This window comes from Acanthochromis polyacanthus, chromosome 17, assembly GCF_021347895.1.
Source record: "Acanthochromis polyacanthus isolate Apoly-LR-REF ecotype Palm Island chromosome 17, KAUST_Apoly_ChrSc, whole genome shotgun sequence".
In the NCBI taxonomy this organism is placed as follows: Eukaryota; Metazoa; Chordata; class Actinopteri; family Pomacentridae; genus Acanthochromis; species Acanthochromis polyacanthus.
In genome coordinates this window covers 10,376,335-10,394,137 of record NC_067129.1, presented here as the reverse complement: position 1 = coordinate 10,394,137, position 17,803 = coordinate 10,376,335, and the positions used below count along the sequence as shown (strand labels likewise).

The 17,803-nt window shown below is 41.9% G+C and overlaps 1 protein-coding gene across 1 annotated transcript in view; it reads right to left on the bottom strand.

Annotated features, from left to right (window-relative positions):
* Positions 1–1,380: 1,380 nt before the first annotated feature.
* Positions 1,381–17,803, bottom strand: part of nbeaa (neurobeachin a) — a 94,921-nt gene continuing 78,498 nt past the window's right edge. Inside the window, 25 exon segments of the mRNA XM_051937218.1 lie at positions 1,381–3,094; positions 3,293–3,444; positions 3,593–3,789; positions 4,037–4,138; positions 4,246–4,416; positions 5,331–5,486; positions 5,860–5,931; positions 6,456–6,648; positions 7,319–7,408; positions 7,998–8,162; positions 8,287–8,439; positions 9,516–9,635; positions 9,741–9,881; positions 10,170–10,282; positions 11,356–11,471; positions 11,568–11,670; positions 11,883–12,000; positions 12,837–12,973; positions 13,289–13,321; positions 13,410–13,559; positions 13,635–13,759; positions 14,526–14,692; positions 15,574–15,682; positions 16,158–16,222; positions 17,636–17,697. Of these exon segments, the coding sequence (XP_051793178.1) occupies positions 3,004–3,094; positions 3,293–3,444; positions 3,593–3,789; positions 4,037–4,138; positions 4,246–4,416; positions 5,331–5,486; positions 5,860–5,931; positions 6,456–6,648; positions 7,319–7,408; positions 7,998–8,162; positions 8,287–8,439; positions 9,516–9,635; positions 9,741–9,881; positions 10,170–10,282; positions 11,356–11,471; positions 11,568–11,670; positions 11,883–12,000; positions 12,837–12,973; positions 13,289–13,321; positions 13,410–13,559; positions 13,635–13,759; positions 14,526–14,692; positions 15,574–15,682; positions 16,158–16,222; positions 17,636–17,697 (3,101 nt within the window). The 3' untranslated portion in view covers positions 1,381–3,003.

Here is a 17,803-nt window from a genome sequence, read left to right as displayed (position 1 = left end):
GACGTTTCTGATATGTGTTGAACAGGGTTGCTTCTTGTTCCTGATTCTGTTTGTAACATTTATGGACAGATTCTCAAAGGGCATCTGGAGTGAGGAGGACATCTGGTTTGACAACCTCTGAGTTCTGTTAGCTTCATCAGTCTGTGATCTTTAGTGCACACTGGGGCAGCTGAGTGTGAAGCTGACAGGATGAGAGTCTGAACTTCCAAGTCTGAGGCCAGGGTTCTCTGCCAGAAGCCGGTGGATTGCACGTTTTGGGTTGGGGTAAGTTGCTGCCCTGTAGGAAAGGAGCTTCAGTGTATCAGGGACATATGGATCGATGCAGTATCAGCAGTAATGCAGGCATTGTACCAGACTGTCATGGTGGAGAAGTAGTTGAGCTGGAAGGCGGAGCTCCTGATTCCTCAGTCAATCTATGTTCCAACACTCTACAACTGTCATGAGCAATGAGTACCTACCAAAGGAAGAAGCTACTGAAATGTGTCCCTCTGTAGGTGGCTGGGCTTAGCCTTAGCAATAGAGTGAGGAGCTCAGACATCCGGAAGGAAGGAGCTTGGAGTAGAGTTGTTGCTCCTTTAGTTGCTAGCTGAGGTATCTGATTAGAAGGCCTTCTGGGTGAATTCCTCTAGAGCTTTTCAATCACGTCCAACTGGGAGGAGAGTCATGGGTAAATCCAAGGGAGGATTACATATCTTATCTGGCCCAGGAACGCCTCAGGATTCCCCAGGAAAATGGAAAATGTAAAACACTGCCAGGGAGAGGAACATTAAAGTTCTCTTAGCTTAGTCTGCTGTCACTTTGACCCGACCTCAGATAAGTGGAAGAAAATGAAAAATGGATGGACAGAGATTTTCCTACATGTTTGGAAGGAAAGAGTGAAGCGTAGTCAGTCTTACTCTCATTTAGCCCCATGACCACTGACACATTTGTTTATTGAAAAGAATGTCATTCCATACAAAGACTTGGGTGACTTGTTTCTGGAATTTCCCCACCAGGCTCAGTTGATGCACATTTTAATACTGGGTTCCTTTAAGATGCTCCACTGGAGTAGCTTGGAGTCACAGGCTTAGGGAAGGACAAAGCTGGACTTGTACTTTTTGTACTAGAAGAAAATCTCCATCACCATCCTTGATTCCCCCGTTATTGGCATCAGTTTTGTCAGCAGTGTAATAGTCATTCAATGATTAAAAACACAGCAGGTCATTGAAAATTTAAAGGTGATGACTGCAGTTTGTGCAGTGAAAGAACAAGTGGTGACTCAGAAGGAAGCAGAGCCTTATTTACATCAAAAATATTACCGTGAGCAAAAGAAAACCACATTAAAATAAAAGTAAACAAACTTAAATTCAGTTAAAAACAGAACATGAATAAGACAAGTCATCAAATTCTTTGCATATTTTATTTTTCTTATCATGATTTTTTTTCCAACTCACACATGTCATATTTTACATCTTTGCAATAAAACATGAATACAATAGTTTTTAGGGTTTCATAGATCCAAAAATATTTAACCTTTTTTTGGATACGTAAGTTGAACCTGTCGATAGAGTATGTGCATGTGCGCATTTGATCAAGATGGCTTCACACATACAGTACATCTCACCTTTCATCCTCTCGCCTCCCTCCGTCCCGCCTCTATCAGCTACAGAATCATGATATTGCTTACAACTGTGAGGTTGTAAAACTTATAATCACACATGAGCTCAACGCTTTAAATACAAACATCAATGCACAAATAATCCCGTAGGAAAATGGACCTAAACAAAATGGCAGCCGACCAGAAAGAACCAAGCTAATAAATAATGATATGTGATTGGTGCAAAGTGCAAATACAAAACAAACTTTTACATTGATTTGATTCTCTTTTTTTTAAATAATCAACAAATGTGGGTAAGTGAAGCTTTCCTCTGCGCTTTCAGTCTTATTCAGCTGATTAAGTCTCCCACCAAGCCTGAACCAAGACTATATGTACATATTTGACAAAACAATCACCAAATATACAAAGGAAATCATGTCAGTCTTGTGGTTTTCATCCTTGGTGGCACTGGCAAGATCTCTGTATCATTACCTCTTCCGGCAAAACAATCACCTTCCTCGACACCACCGTTATTACCATCAGTCTTGTCAACATTATAATAATTATTACACAGTATTTTACATACAGCAAGTCATTAATAAATTAAAGGTGATAAGCGCAGTTTGTGTAGTGAAAGAACAAGTGTCGACTCTGAAGGAGGCAGAGCCTTATTTACATAAAAATCTGATTTAACCCTGCTGTGGGTGAAAGGAACAAAATGAACATTTAAAAATGAAGTAAAACCAGATCAAATTAAACTAGATAAAATGAAATTAGAACCCCCACGCAATTTTTCAAGGGTGAATTTAAGATCAAGCCAATAGCACCGGTTTTTGAATAGTGGGTGGGGCTGGTTCATATCTGACCATTTCTAATCAGTTTAGACACGTTGAAGGAGTCTTAATTTATAGTCCACCCAAATAATCCCCGTATTGAACTCCCCTTAAAAAGAAAAGCATGGAACAAAATTTTTCAAAGAGGTCAAAAAACAAAAAGGGAAAACCAAAGTCATGTTTGTGAAGAATTAAACGTACCAGGAACAGCAACTGCACCGGTCCTGTGAGTGGTACGGTATGATCGACCTCTAGAAGGTCTGCTTGACTCGCTCTTTTCCCCCCACTCTGCAGTCTTTCTATTTTATTAGCAGGTTTTGGTGTGTATCTTCTAGGTATTATGTGTCTGTGGTTACACACGTGTGTGTGTACGTACACGTATGCACAGAGGAAGCCGTTTCCACCAGCGCTGTCGCATCCTCAAATCAAGTAAACTTCACAAGGGAAATAGAGCCTTAGGTCCGGTACTTGTTTTTCCTTCGTCTCGGTACCTGTAGTTTCCCTGTGTTGCAGATACACAGCAGAATGCTTCACTTCTTCTCCCTCTTGTTCTTCTCTCCTCTCTCCGTCCTCCTCTTCCTCACGCTGTCCACCTCAGTACCTGTTCTGGTGTTCGTAGTGCCAGCGGTTGAAGTCTATGTTGAATGCCACAATGCTGCCGGATGCCATGCCAGTGATCAAAGTCCTGAGGGCAGACAACACAGAAAATCACTCTCTGTGAAAATCTAATCTATACCATCTGTATTAAAGCCTATTTAAAGGCGGCAGGACATCAAACAGATCTCATTATATCAGTTTCCCTGAGTCTATTTATTATTTGGCTATAATAACTGTCCTCTGCTGCCTCCTTGGAGGTGATCCAGTTCCTGCCTGTCTGTTTTACCTCTGGTCATGTGAGAGGTCCATGGCACGGATGCCGGCATCACAGCCTGGATAGATGTAAAGCTGTTTGAAGTCGCATGCCTGCCACACCTCCACAACTCCATTATCGCCTCCTGTCACCAGGTTCTGTCCATCGCTGCTCAATAAGATTGCCTGTAGAAAGAAAAATAAGAAAAACTGAGGTTCATAAACACTCGCAGTGCTTGAAGAGGCATATTTCATGGTTTGTGGGTAAATAAGGCGGCAGTTCATTCATAAATGTGCATCAAGAAATATCCAGTACTTCAAGAAAAAGCCTTACCCGTGTGGAATCGTTGACCTCCATTTGTGCCAGCAGTTTTCCATTTATGCTGAAGTTGCAGAAGCGGCCTCTCTCATAGTAGATGATACAGTGTCCCTCGCTGGACACGGAGATGAGACGTGGCCGCTGGCAAAGCTCTGGACCCTCCAGGGCCCTCAGCAGGTCCCCCGTGATGGTGTGGACCAGGCACGGGCCCTCTGAGAAACAAGACCAAAGCAAAACAGTATAGAGGCTTTTAATTTTTATTCAAATAAAATAAAACAAAGAATGCTGCTTTGGCAAACATAGCAGTATTCAGTGAAGTCAAGCTAGTACCACTGTCCTAAATGCATCTAAATATGTGTTTTATTTGTTTGTTTTACTGAAATGCATCGAATCAATCTGAATGTGAAAATGAATATCTCTTCGGTACAAGCACGGGAGTAAGGATGGAGACACACGAACCTTTGGCTCCACTGATAACCAATCCCAGCTCTGCACAGACAGACACACACACCACCTCGTGGTCGTGTCCTGTCAGTACGGCCCTGGGAGCTGGGTAGTCACCTGAAGAAAACACAGTCGGACACACACCTCTGGTTAGAAGCTGTTTTCTGAACTCAGAACATGTTCATGCACACACTGACACATTCACTCATGCTGTTTCCACTCACTGTTGTTTGGGTTGTCCCCTATAATGTGGTGTCGTCCGCTCCAGTACCACAGGAGAAGAGTGGCATCTCTAGAGCCTGACACGATGTAGCAGTCTCCTCCGATGTAGGACTCTGACCTCGCCAGACACGTCACCACGTCCCAGTGGCCAAAAACTATCTGGGTCAGCTTTCCTGTGGAGAGGAAGGAGGGAGACATCTTAGTCAGTGTGTGTCCTCTACTCAGGTTTGAAGGCCATGACAGCTTCCAGGATAAAAATACTCCATGACGGCAGGTTAAACAAGCAGGTTGGTTCCTAGAGAGTCATCTGTTTAACCCTCTGAACCCCAAGCAGGTTTTGGATATTTTCTGCTCCGGAGACACTTTCACTCACTGTGAGGTCAATTTTAGTGCAATACAAAATCCTGAACCTCCATGAAAACAGCAGATATGGCAGGAAAATGCCTTTTAAGCAGTATAACAAATTTATCCTGTCATAAATCAGAAAATACCCTAGAATCAACATGTACAACATTTTTCTAAGTGCAATACGGGAAAAAACTGGCGACTCTATATACTACTGGTATTTTAAAATTTAGATGTTTCATTTGTTTACACACGGTTCTGGGTCCCTGAATTTTGACACGAGTGCAGCTGAATCACTAATGTCTTTGTAGCTTTGTAGAATTTCTTATTTTCATTTTTTACAGAACCTCGTTAGACATTTAGGGGGAAACTTTTGAATGAAACACACAGAACAAAGTGATTTTGATGAAATATCACAATTTAACTGTTTGGATGAAACGTCATGTCACAAATGAGTAGTTTAAGGGCTGTCAGAGAGTTAAAAATTGTACAATTCTTTCTGTTTTCACAGTTTCTGGCTCTGATATTTGGTGCCATTTTGGTGAGCTTGTTAGGACAGCATGCCTTTGAAACCCACTGGCAAGTTTTGGGGTTAATATATTGGTCGAAAAGAGCTTTCCAAATCTTCACACAAAAATGCATAGACACATTCAAAGCAGGACCTCTGACAGAATCATAAACTGCTGCTGAGTACATTTCTAGTTTATTGCACAATGCCTTAAAAATAATCAAAAAAACCGACCTGTTTCAGTGGAGTAAACACGGAAGCTCTTGTCCCAGAAGCCGCAGACCAGGATGTAGCGGTTGTCGGCAGTAACCACAAAACAGTGTGTGTTGATTTGGATGCTCTGGTCCACCAGGTCAGTGATCTGACGCTTGTTCACGCCTGAGTTGTTTGCTGCAAGGGAGCACGGAGATGTCGTTGGGTTAATGAAGGCATACAAAGACAATATGGACAACAAACTATGTAATGAACTCCAACCTTTTCCTATAATTCATTGTTCAGGTCAGAGTTTTAACTGAGGACATCGCTGCTATCAGCCACGCAGATCTTGCAGTTTGTGTTTAAGTAGCGTGTGTATACAAACCTGTCATCTTTCAGGTAATACACTGACTTCTGCACCTCCTGTGACCTCACTGCTCTCATTCTCACGCTTACAAAAAACTCATCATTAATATTAAGATAGATTTAAGACAATTATACAGCTGCACACATAAAGAAAAAAGTCTGGGACCAATAAAATCTGCTGTTGTGATGTTTGTTCACTGACCTATGAGAGGGTCCATCTCAATGGGGAGATGATGAGCCTGTTCCAGGGAGTATCCTGGAGCTCCACGGAGGCCTGAAGGGTTTAAGGGTCAAACATTAAGTCGCACAAACGCATAAGTAACATGCACACATCAGAAACTGGTAAAGAATAAATCAGAAGCTACACCAGCTCTTGTAGTCACCTGGTGGACTGCTTTCTGATGGAACCTCTGATCAAGGCTTTGCTTAAAAATGAAGCGCCTCATGTGGCAATCAATAGTTAAAGTCTCTTGAGCTGCCCCATGACCCTCCATAATTACCAGGATTAATTAAACCCTGCGTGTTGTGCAAATTAGGTCATTAATGAGGTTAATTGAGGTTTTAATTAACAAATATTTCCATGTCAGCATCCACAGTGAGAAGAAAATAAAGAATGAAAAAAACAATATAATTAAACAAAACAAGAAAATAAAGGCTCAGTAACACCCGCTGAAATTACATCCAGTGAGTGTACAATAATTACAGGCTTCAGGAGGTTGGCTTTAATTGCGCGGATACTGATATGACCGCTTTGATTCACTGTTTAATCGTTTCGTCCGAAACAACCCGCAGACTCACCGACTGTGTTGTGCCAGCGGTTCACGGCGAACAGTCGGCTACACGTGACGGTGACGGCTGCTGGTATGCTGAGGTGAGGGAGGGTGTTGGCGGCGACGTGCGTGACGGGGGAGTTGGAGGGAAACTTGAGCACCATGATGACGTCCTGCTGCATCTGATCCTTAAACATCAGAGGGCTCTGGGGAAGGAAACACTGGTGAGACAGACAGAGAAAGAGCGAAGGACAGAGGAAGAAGAGAAGGAAGAAGGGCAGAGCGAGGAGGAAGGAAGGGAGGGATCGGGGGGAGAGGTGGGGGATGGAGACGGAGGAAGAGGGAGAGACAGAACAGATGGGACAGGAGGGAGGGAGGGGAGAAGGTATATTAGTGGGAGCACAGGGTCAGAGCAGGTACACACACTGAGGGCGGCGGCTCTGGGCCTTGGAGAGGAGGTGGAGGCGCTGGTTGGGTTTGGGTTTGACATGGATGACTCTGATGCAGAGACACTGAGGCCTCGTGCTGCTGAGGGGAGCAGGGAGGACAGAGGGGCTAAAAACTTCATTACATACACTTGTATGTAATAAAATGTCACTTATCCATACGGCGGAGTCATGGAGGTCATTCACGTCAACAATAATTGGTTTCAAAAATATGAAGAATAAATGCAAACAATGCAGATTCCAAACACATAGTTAGCTAATAAAGAAATACATTTAAAAAAAAGCGGAGTGGGAAAAACTTGCTTCCTGTTTTGTTTTTCAGTAGCTGTAGCTGAGGACTAATATGTGACCACACTTGATTCGGTGTTTTTTCTCTTTTTGTATGCATAGGCAGAGACATTTAAAGCTAATTTCAGCTTTGCTAAGTCTGTCTGGGTGTTCTCACCAGGTGCATGGCGGAGGAGCGTGGTGGATGTGGTTCTATCAGCAGCTGGGAGGGAACCTGACCACAGAGCTGAATCTGGGTCTCAATCACCTGCAGTGAAAGAGACGGAGATAGAGGTAGCACAGAAAAAAGAAAAAGTAGAAAAAGAAGAAGAAAGAGAAGAGGAGGAAGAGGAATACACACATTTGAGAATAAGGAGCATATACCCATTTCCTTTCCTCTTAACTTTGTTGTCATTACTTTTCCTGAGTATGAATAGAAACACACATTTCTATATGCTACTTGTACTGTACAATCCCTATAAAAAGTATTCACTGCTGTGGGGAGATTTCTTCTTTTTTAGGTTTTCACCATTGAACCATTTTCTACATAATTTGGCTTTTTTGACAATTTGCAAAAATAAAAAGATTTTTACATGTTCAAGTAAAACTGATTTCTACAATTTAATGCCAAAAAATTTAAAGTTCAGTGCGGGTGGATACTTATAGGCACTATATGTACTTTGAACTAATTACTAGTAGCTATTTTTCTCAGATTTTTGAACATGGCATGAATCGGATGACGTTGTACAATCAGTCACTATTGTGTCCTGTACAAACTCATGTGGGGTAGATTTCTGCACTGTAATAATAATAATCTGCAAATCTATCAATGCTGATGTGTTGTCATAGTAACCAACCTCACGCTGCACAGCATCTAGATTGTCCAGGGTGACCGCTCCCTCATAAGACAAGAAGCTGAACACGTTGAGAGCTCGGACCGCTTCCGGCCCTCGCTGCTTGTAGCCGAATATTAGATCGATCCACTGGTGAAGCTGGCACGACACAAACTCGCTCTCCAACGCCTGGACAGAGTAAGAGGTGTCGAGAGAGGAAAAGAAAGGTCAAGAACATGCTCAGTTTCAGTGGAGTGAGATTTAAAAGCAAGACAAAGAAGATTTTCATATTTTACAAATGACTATCTCTCACCATGCGGTTGATGCGGACAAAGTCTTCAGGTTTCTTGGCCCAAGCAGGAAGCTCCACGTCGCACACAGCAACTCCATCGTCACGCATCCCCAGCTCATATTCATTGCTGTTGACAAACATCTCCGGCAAGTAGTAGAACTCCGGGATCAGCTCCTAATTGACACAACAGAAACACAGTTGTTAATTTAACAAAGCTAATACCGACAACTTAGCAAAATCTGGAAGATGACAACAGTAATTAGTGTTCTATGAAAGCAGAAGCACAGAAGCAGTTTTCGCGAGAGCTCGCAGCAAAACCAGTGTTTTGGCACGAGCTCTCACGGGATTTCGCGAGCTATCGCGCGATTTCGGAACGAGATTTGCTTTCTAGCATCCTGAGATTTGGATACAGACCACAACAAAGAGCGATCGCCAGGTAATGTGGAGGTTTTCGTTCGCTTCTCATCTCTAGTATGTTGTGGGACACTCATTGAGACTATCCGAGCCGGTCAGTGTGGGGAAAAAAGCACGTTGGGGCGGACTTTGACACGGGGGGGTAATTGCTCCATACTTTTCGCTAGCTGAGCTGCTAGCTGAGCTGCTAAGCTGCCTGCCTGGCTAAATACTGGAGCTATGTCGAAAATTCATTTCTCCATCACTCACATGTATGAAATTACATATGGAAACAGACCCCAGGTTGAAAAAAACCGAAGTTCCCCTTTAATAGCATGTGAGAACAGGGAACCTGTCAGTCACGTCTAATCTGTAAATGCACATCTCTGCTCTCGTAACAGAAGTTTTCATTGTTGATTGGCTGCTACTTGTGACGTTTAACCAATCACACATCAAGCACATTGCTGAGACTATAGATTGACTACAGATGGAGAGTCGAAGTTGCACATTTCATTTTTTGGGGGGGGGGTATCAGTTAATAAAGATAATAACACTGATAATTGGAAAAATGACAATAATCGACCACAGTAATCCAGAGAGATCCAAGGCTGTGAACATTGCTTGAATGCCTTCTGTATCAGTTATCAGTTATTTCAAGACCTTTTATTTAAAACTAAGATGACCAGCAACATCATGTTGTCAAAATTTTAACTATTTCACAGTATCAGCTGAATAACACAACACTTTTGGTGCTTAGTATGTTTGCATTTTCAGTTTTCTTTCTCAAACGGTGGCGTATTTCAGACTGATTGTATTGTTTTCCAATAATCTTAGCTAATTACATCAGGAGTATTTACCTTCACATCAGCCGTGTCCCTCTGGCAGTTCCTCCACGAGCGGCCGATACCAGAGAAGGCTCTCTCCGGATGGTCAAACTTACTATCGTTAGCGTTGAGGAAAAACGTGGTGAATGGCTCCTACGGGCACAAAAACAGACACATTGGATTCAAAAGAAGCCTTGAGTATCTGGCATGCGTTCAGAAAGCTGGTACAGTTTGTAAGTGTGTTAAGTAGACACTCACTATTCTGAGCATCCACATCAGCGTTGAATGAGCGGTGGAGTATAAGGTTGTGTAGTGGTGAGGAGGTGTGCCGTCATCGTCCCATGTCTCGTAGCGTTCCGCATAAAACGCTGCTCGCTTGGGATTCAGCGCACCAATTGGCTAGAAAAAATAGAGAAATAACTGGCTCGAGTCAACAATTCTAAGAAAAAAAATATGATCTCTCTTTTCATTTCAGAGAGCATCGCTGATTGCAAGTGGAGAGAACAGTGATATTATGCAGCTCATTTTTTTCTTACTCTAAGTGGGAATGTGAAAAGAAGAGAATCCTGGTATATTATATATATATATATATATATCGCTTGAGCTGTACTTTACTGTTCATTTGGGTTTAGGCATCTTCAAGACATGAAATTCACTGGTGCATTAAGTGTGTCAGAGTGTTCTAACCTTGGAAAGGTCTCTGAAGTTGCCGGGCAGAGTAAGATCGAGTTCCTCTGAGTCATAGTTGGTCAGGACCCAGGGGAACACAGGGTACTGGTTCAGATCATTGTAAGTTCTCCCTGCAGGGGCAAAAGATAGACGGGAGATGGAAAAAAAAATGACAAACTAAATGTACTGATGTGTCAGTGTTTCAGTTTAGCTGCATCACCAGATGTCCTCATAATGTCACAACATGCTGACCAGCTGGCAGTCTGTTTGTGTGTTAAAAGAGCTACTATAAAAACACACAGCAGGATCCGACAGCATCGCTTTGTGTTTGAAATGAGCAGATTATTACATTTTATAGTGTTTTTAACCAAAGCGTTAAGCTTATTTATAGAACCACTGCTACATTTTTCTTCCAAACTCATGCTGAAATGTTTAATTAGTGAAACTAACTTCCAAGCCCAGATTAAGCAGCAGACTGGTTTTACAATTACGCCAACTAAGGATGTAAGTTAGTGCGAGAAAAAAGACAATTCAGCAGAGAGAAGAATAAAAGCACAGGCTGCTGGGAACTGCAATATGCCAGCATTTCTCAAGGAGTTAAACAAATATTCACTCGTTTATCTTTACGCAGAACTGAACCTCATTCTGTATTTCTATTACATACATATGTCAATCAATATATATTGTAAAATCTGGTTTCATTTATTGATTCCTTTTTCTATGACTATAGAAATTCCCCAGTATATAATTCTTCATTATTTGTATCACACTGAATATAATAAACTGTCTTTAAGTGTTTTTTCTAGATGCATTTACAGGCCAGTAATGTAGCTGACAGTTATCTCATTGTCTTTAGCTGGTCTATTCTTATAAACTGGGCGTGAAGAGCCATGCAAACAAGACAAGTGTGCATTTTCTGGCTGTGCAGTTATTTTTGTACATGGCAGCACAATAGGAACTGTCAAAGCAACCACATATAGTTGAATTAGTAAAATTTTTCCAGCAAATAAGCTATAAAATGTTCAAATCACAGAGCAGAGAGAGAGAGAAAACTAAGAAAACAGGAAGCATTGTTTCAACTAGTTCCAGTTTTTTTTTCAAGGTTGTGTGTTTGACCACTGTTCTGTTCATATGCCATGTAAGATCCACAACAACAAACACAGCAGAGTTAGAGCTCATGAAAATCAACAAACATGGACTTTACCTGCAATAGTATTGAGGAACATGAGGTACTCAAAGTTGGAGATCTCTCTCCTCTGCCAGCGCTGCGTCATGTTGGATGACTTGAAGAGCTGACGAGGAGTGGCCAAGGAAATCCGCCTGAGACATACACATAATGCATAATATATATGTCCTTCTATCAAGCCCGGTCACTGCCTTTCTAACATGAAACTGGTGAGTACGTCATGTACGTACCTGGCCTGTGGAAGACCGTAACTCGTTCCTACGCCGACCCGAGGGAGACTGTAGACGACCCTTTTGACGGTGGCCTGATCAGGGAAGTTAAACATGACAGACGCTGGAGAGAAGAAGAGAGAAGATACAGTCAACACGCTGGCAACACAGAGTTCATTGTTCAGTTAATATTGAGACGGTACCACACAGAATATCTAAATACACTAGGTACGCAATGGGACATTATATGGAGGAGATTTACACAAAGAGTACAAGCAGTGTCAGTGTTCTCCAATCAGTGTTGTAATGTCAGTCATAAGAACTCCCCAAGCTTACTTCTGTTAGCCATGAAGACTTCTAGTCCGGTATTCTGCAGCAGATAACGTCTGGAGAACACGGCTCGGATCTCACTGAACATCCATTTGCCGTGCAAACCCTCTGAGTAGGCCAGGACCTGTTGGAGACGGACATAATTGAAAATAAACCCTTTAAACAATAAACAAAAGCAGCACGTAAACTCACATCCTTTTGGCAAGAAGTTCATAAATGTTTGGAAATTGTATTTCAAGTAATTGACGTTTTCACACTGTATTTGGGAGCTGCAGGACTGCATACTCAATCTGCAGCAGACAAATATTTGATAAGAATATGACTTGTGGGAGAGAAGAAGGCCTTGACTAAGAAGTGGTTACAACCAGATGCTCCAACATTAGATGATCGGTATAAAATTATATGTGACATTTACATTATTCACAGACTGATGTTTTCTATAAAGATGCAATCAGAGAAATTTCTGAGATGGTGGACAACAATGAGTCGGGTTTATGGGTCCACAGAGACCAGACTTACTAAATAGATTGTGCTATGAGTGTATCTTTATGAACAGATGAGCAAGAATGACAACTTCTTTGTTCATTTGTTTTTCGGTTCAGGAACATATGCATTTGCTTAAAACGTCATTGAAAATGAACGGAAGAGCAGCAGCTGAAAGGTCAGCATCACTGAAACATGTTGTAGACTACTGGGTGATATTTTACATGGTTTATATGTGTATATAGATATGTGTAATATTTGAATGAGTTGAACTTGATATGAATGTTGCACTATGTATGAACCCACTGATACAAGAAAGATACAAGAAAAAGAAAAGCAGCAAGCAAAAATACAACAACTAAATAAAAACATACAACTGTCAAGCTTAGTGATCTGCCAAATCTTGCAGAGAATTTGGTCTTGCTCCCCCTTTCTCTTTCCATGCATTGATGAATAATAAAGGAAAGCCGTTCTCACTTTAGCATCCGTCTTCTTGAATGCAGGATCCTCTTCATCTACCTCAAAGTAGATCTCAGTGGTAGTGATGGACAGAGTGCCTCGAGCCACCACCACTGGAGCTACCAGCTGAGCAGGAGTGCTCAAAACCACAGGGCCTGAGGGGAGGAAGGCATCAGTCAGGTACTGCTGCTTTAGGTATTCACAGCACTGACAACAGCTCATGATAAGGAGTCAAAAACAACATCCAGTCATTTCATTGTTAGTCAAGATCATTCCTTTTTTTATCTACTTTTTCTATCATTAAATAAATGGCCTATCAGGTTTAAAACTCAGAGAAAGCACTGGATGAAATTAGGTGTTTAGTCTGATTTGCTAATCAATTTTTAGTCAATTAAGACATAATTTTCTCGAGTCAGACAAATCAGCCAAACGATTAGTGGAGCTGCAAAACTTTCTCATGTCCAACTTGCCTTTGGAGGTAAAAAGTCTTGGACGAAAACGTACTAAAAGCAAGAGTCACAGACAGTTTTGCTGTTTAGTTGGACTTTAACGTTGTGTCTGTTTGTGTGTCTTCGTTTCTTTGCATCTTACCAGCAAGGTTATCAATCTCTTTTTCCTGCAGCAGACTGACAGCATCGTCGTCTCCCTCCAGCATTAACTCGGCCTCCGGGTTCTGGGTGACCACCGACTGGCTGCGGAAACTCTTTTTCGACTTGACCCCCTCCTCCTCCTCTTCTGTACCTGTTTGCAGATGAGAGTAAGAAAACAAAGCAGTTCCAGACTGATTTGATTTTAATATTTGTGCACTTTACTAACCGTAGTCGGCCAGAGCTTTGAGTGACACGTCAGCGTGAGTGGACCCAAAGGCGTTTCGCACGAATCTCCGCCTCCTCCTGAGGTCGTCCTCCCAGTAGTCCAGGCGCCAGAAGTCGTGTAATTGGCTGAAGACACAAAAGCGGATGAGCAAAGATTAGTCATTTCAGTGGTGGGTTGCAAACAACATTTGGGAAATTCAAGCTCGAGATGAACTTACATGTGACATTTACGCTAGCAGCTTCGAAAACTAATTTCCTACAGTCAGAAGGTTTCTCATTATTGGGATAAAGGGCAGTGTTTAACCAGAAGGGCCTCTCCCAGTACACCAAAAACTGGCTTAATTTAGTTGAGAGAACAAAAACATAAAATTGATTAATTTTTCAATGTGGATTATGCTAATGTCCTCCAAAGTTAAATATATCATAAGGGTGTCTTTTGCAACAGCATGCATGTTGTGGTTTGCAGTTTTCAACAATAGTGACATGAGATAGACAGGGTTCAGATGCCCCATGTCCTCAGGTTGCATCACATGCCCTCAAAGCAGCTGCCAGCCTGGAGGCAGATCTGGATAACAAGCAATCATGGATTTAACGGGTGTGTGTGCGAGTGCTAAATAAGGAGATAAGTCTCACACAGCTACCAGGAGCCAAGTCCTTGTGTGTGCTGTACAGTTAAATCAGTGTTGAGTGCTTCATGACTCCTGTTTTTGGTAGCTTATATAAAAAAATCTCTGCGCAAACTCTTTTAATTTTCTCATTATATGCGAGAAGCGTTCCTCGTGAGCACTCAAGCGGTGCAAAGTCTGCTGTCAAATGACATCCTACGTGCACAAACGGTAACCTGAAAATGTCCCGCAGTGTAATTTGACAGTTCAATGCATCTTCCGCTCACCTCTGTGACATTGTGCCCCACGCTCCGTGCTTATTGGTCAGGATGTTGAGGATCTTCTGTTTCAGCTGGTTAGCGGTCACATGATCTCTGTGTTTGGCAGCGCTGATGAGGTGATCGCACATTTTCTCCTCCTCTCTCCGGTCCGCAGCGTACTGGGCACAGTTAGACTGCAGGAGAAAGGGAGGGGAAGAGTTTAACAGGAAGAAACCAAACATTATAACAAAAAAAAGAGAGCTGTGTGAGCAAGGAAAGAGTTCTAGTTGTACAGTTGGTGGGTTTTTTTGTAGGGTTTCTTGTTAAACCACTAAAGCCTTTAGACGAAGAACCGTGTGAATACATTTTAGGTTTTTAGACATGGATATTCAATTATAGCTAAATGTATATATATATATATATATATGCCATTAGTGATTTAGCTTAACAGTCATACCTTAATATGTGGTACGTGTTGGTCATTTAGTATAAAAATGCCAAAGATTTGTTTCAGGTCATTTAGAAACAGATTCATTATTATATAAATTGCCCACTGTAGACCACTAACAAGCCTAATTTAGATGAAATTTAAGGAATCCTTGTCAAAAATATTAGAATATGTCATGCATTTATGCTCAGAAATGAATACTGATCACTGTTCAACACTATCATGAAATTAACTCTAAAATATCAATATTTGTTTAAAATGTAAGCAATCTAAATCAGACATGAAATAATGTACATAATAGAAGTACAATTTCTGGAGCAAAGTCATTGAAGGGTTATTTGTTGTTTTACTCTATTGATGAGAAATACTCAGTAGGTTTTGTTGTGTTTCCCCAAAGCACTAGATGAGCCTGAAGGTGTCTTTCTGAAACACTCATTAATACAAGAGAGCCTAACATACTAATCTCTTCTGATGTTTTGAGGTATAAATTTATTTATTTTTTAATCCAGGTGTTTGTTGGTGGCAATCAATAGAAAAAAATGAGCCTCACTTGTTCACCTCTTCACTTTTATCTGCAGTATAACATGCAGGGTCTTGGCAAACAGAAGTGGTGTCCCGTGTGTTTACCTCAAACTCAGCGTGTTTGTGAACATCCTCAGCTCTCTGTCTGTTCAGGATGAACTCGGCTTCGTTGGCAACACGCACAATATGATCCTTCATGGCGTGACACAGAAGTCTGGCAAAGGAGGGAGAAACAAGGGAAAGTTTAAGAGTGACTGCAGGAAGCATCTACGCTAATTCTCAGCAAGATGGAATGTAACTCGTCTGGTCCACGATTTGAGCTTAAGCTTATGGGTGTAGGAGCAAACATTATGTGGCCTCAATGCTCTTGTGGATCTATATTTTTCAGTTTGGTATTGTTCTTCCCTCTAAGTTTTAGAGTGATAGTCCAATAAACACTTTAGGGTAACGAAAAAAAGACAAAATTACCGGCACTGAAATTAGCCCGGCCCAAATCAGCTGTAAACTTAATTGCACTTTAATGATTCGACTTCCTGCTGAACACACATGGCACTGTGCACTTATCCTGGCAAGGTTCTCATTAGGACCCGATCACAGCCATTAGTTGTTGAGCACTGATAACAGGAATCCTGCTAATGTGTGAATCACAGCGAGTTGTGTGGAAAATATCATTCAGTGTGATGGATTACCTTCCCTCATTGATGAGCTCAATGAAGGCCAGTCCTGCGTTCTTCTGAATGGAGTTCTGCCACTCCTGAGTGCAGAAGTCACATCAAAATGGCCACATAGATGCATGGTTGGTCGTAGAATGGGGTTACATTTGTCAAAAAATACATAATATACAAACACACAAAAATCTGGTGAATTCAGCAATACCATAAAGCACAAAAACGTACATTGTGTATGGTTGCCAGAGCTAAATCACAATATATATTGTTACATTGTGAATATTGTTTCTTCATCAAAACCTGCTTGAGAGAACCCAGCAGGTTGTTGTGTGTAATCATCTTTCTGGAAACAGCTTCATCATTTACCATCGCCAGTTTAAACAGTGTACACTAATGTGGAACTGCTCAAAATAAGCACGAAAAAGCACCTTAAGAGCCCACTGAATGTCAGCGAAAATGCGCCCGTCTAAGCGCATGAGAGTGTTTGTGCATATGAGAGTGGAGACTTCTGCGCAGGACAAGAGTGGGGCTGAAAGCCTCAAACTATCAGAGCTCCATTAGCTCCACTGGCTCTTAAGGCTGTGAAGGACACGTGGGACTATCTCCTGTTACATCCCCCCCCATCCAGAGGATCGATTTCTGGGCTAGGGTTCGCTCTCCGGGGCCTCTAATGGCAGATGAGGCCGGAGCCAATGGTAATACTATACATGCTGACAGGCAGACGCCCAGAAGAGTGGAGCAGAGAGGGTGGAAAGGGAAGGGAGTGGTGGAGAGGAAAAGTGCAGTGTGAAGAGCGGTAGAAGATGAAAGCAGTTGCTACTGAAACACTGTGTTAAAATTGGCCACGATTGAAGATGGAGCGAGGAAAAAATGGAGGGAGGAAAGTAGAGACTCGGTGATAGAGTTGAAGAAGCAGGAGTGCACAGAGGTTACTTGAAGAAGACGAGCTACTACAGGGCAAGAAAACGCAGAAATGGGAGACAAACTTCATAACTTGAAAGAAGAAGAAAATTGGTCACCTATGCCATGAGGGGAAAGCTCTGAAACTGTAAGTGTCACTTTTTATTGTTAGCATTTAGCAAAACTGAGATCCTGGCTTTGAATGCAAATAAATGAACATGCCACGTAAACTTCTACATTATTAAACTGAGATGTTTTGTTAAGTAAAAAAAAAAAAAAAAATTAGATGTGTGTGACCTTTGTGGCCTTACTGCTGATGACAGAAAACTGGTGTGATGATGCATATAAGCTGATATTCTATTACATCTGCAATGCGCTCATTACATAGTCCATCCTGCCACACAGGGCAGATCGATAAAAAGGCAGCTCCCTGAGTGCATTAAACTTTGCCAATCAAAAAACACACAGAAAAAAAAACTTCAGAATTTCATGAAAGTGTAACAAATTGACAACATCGGTTCGGGCTTTGACAAAATGTCTCCAAAGTGTGAGGGGAAGCAAACAGTAATTCAGCGAGGAGACGGCGAGGCGTTACCAACCTGAGAACAGAGCAGCATTACGAGCTCCACCACAGACGTACTCGACTTCATGCACACCAGACCTGCAGCACAGAAACACACAGCACAGTCAGGAGCCTCTCTTTCTTTCTCTCTGACACACTCACCACTGCGAGACACAAAAATATCATCAAAGTAGACCGCGTAGTG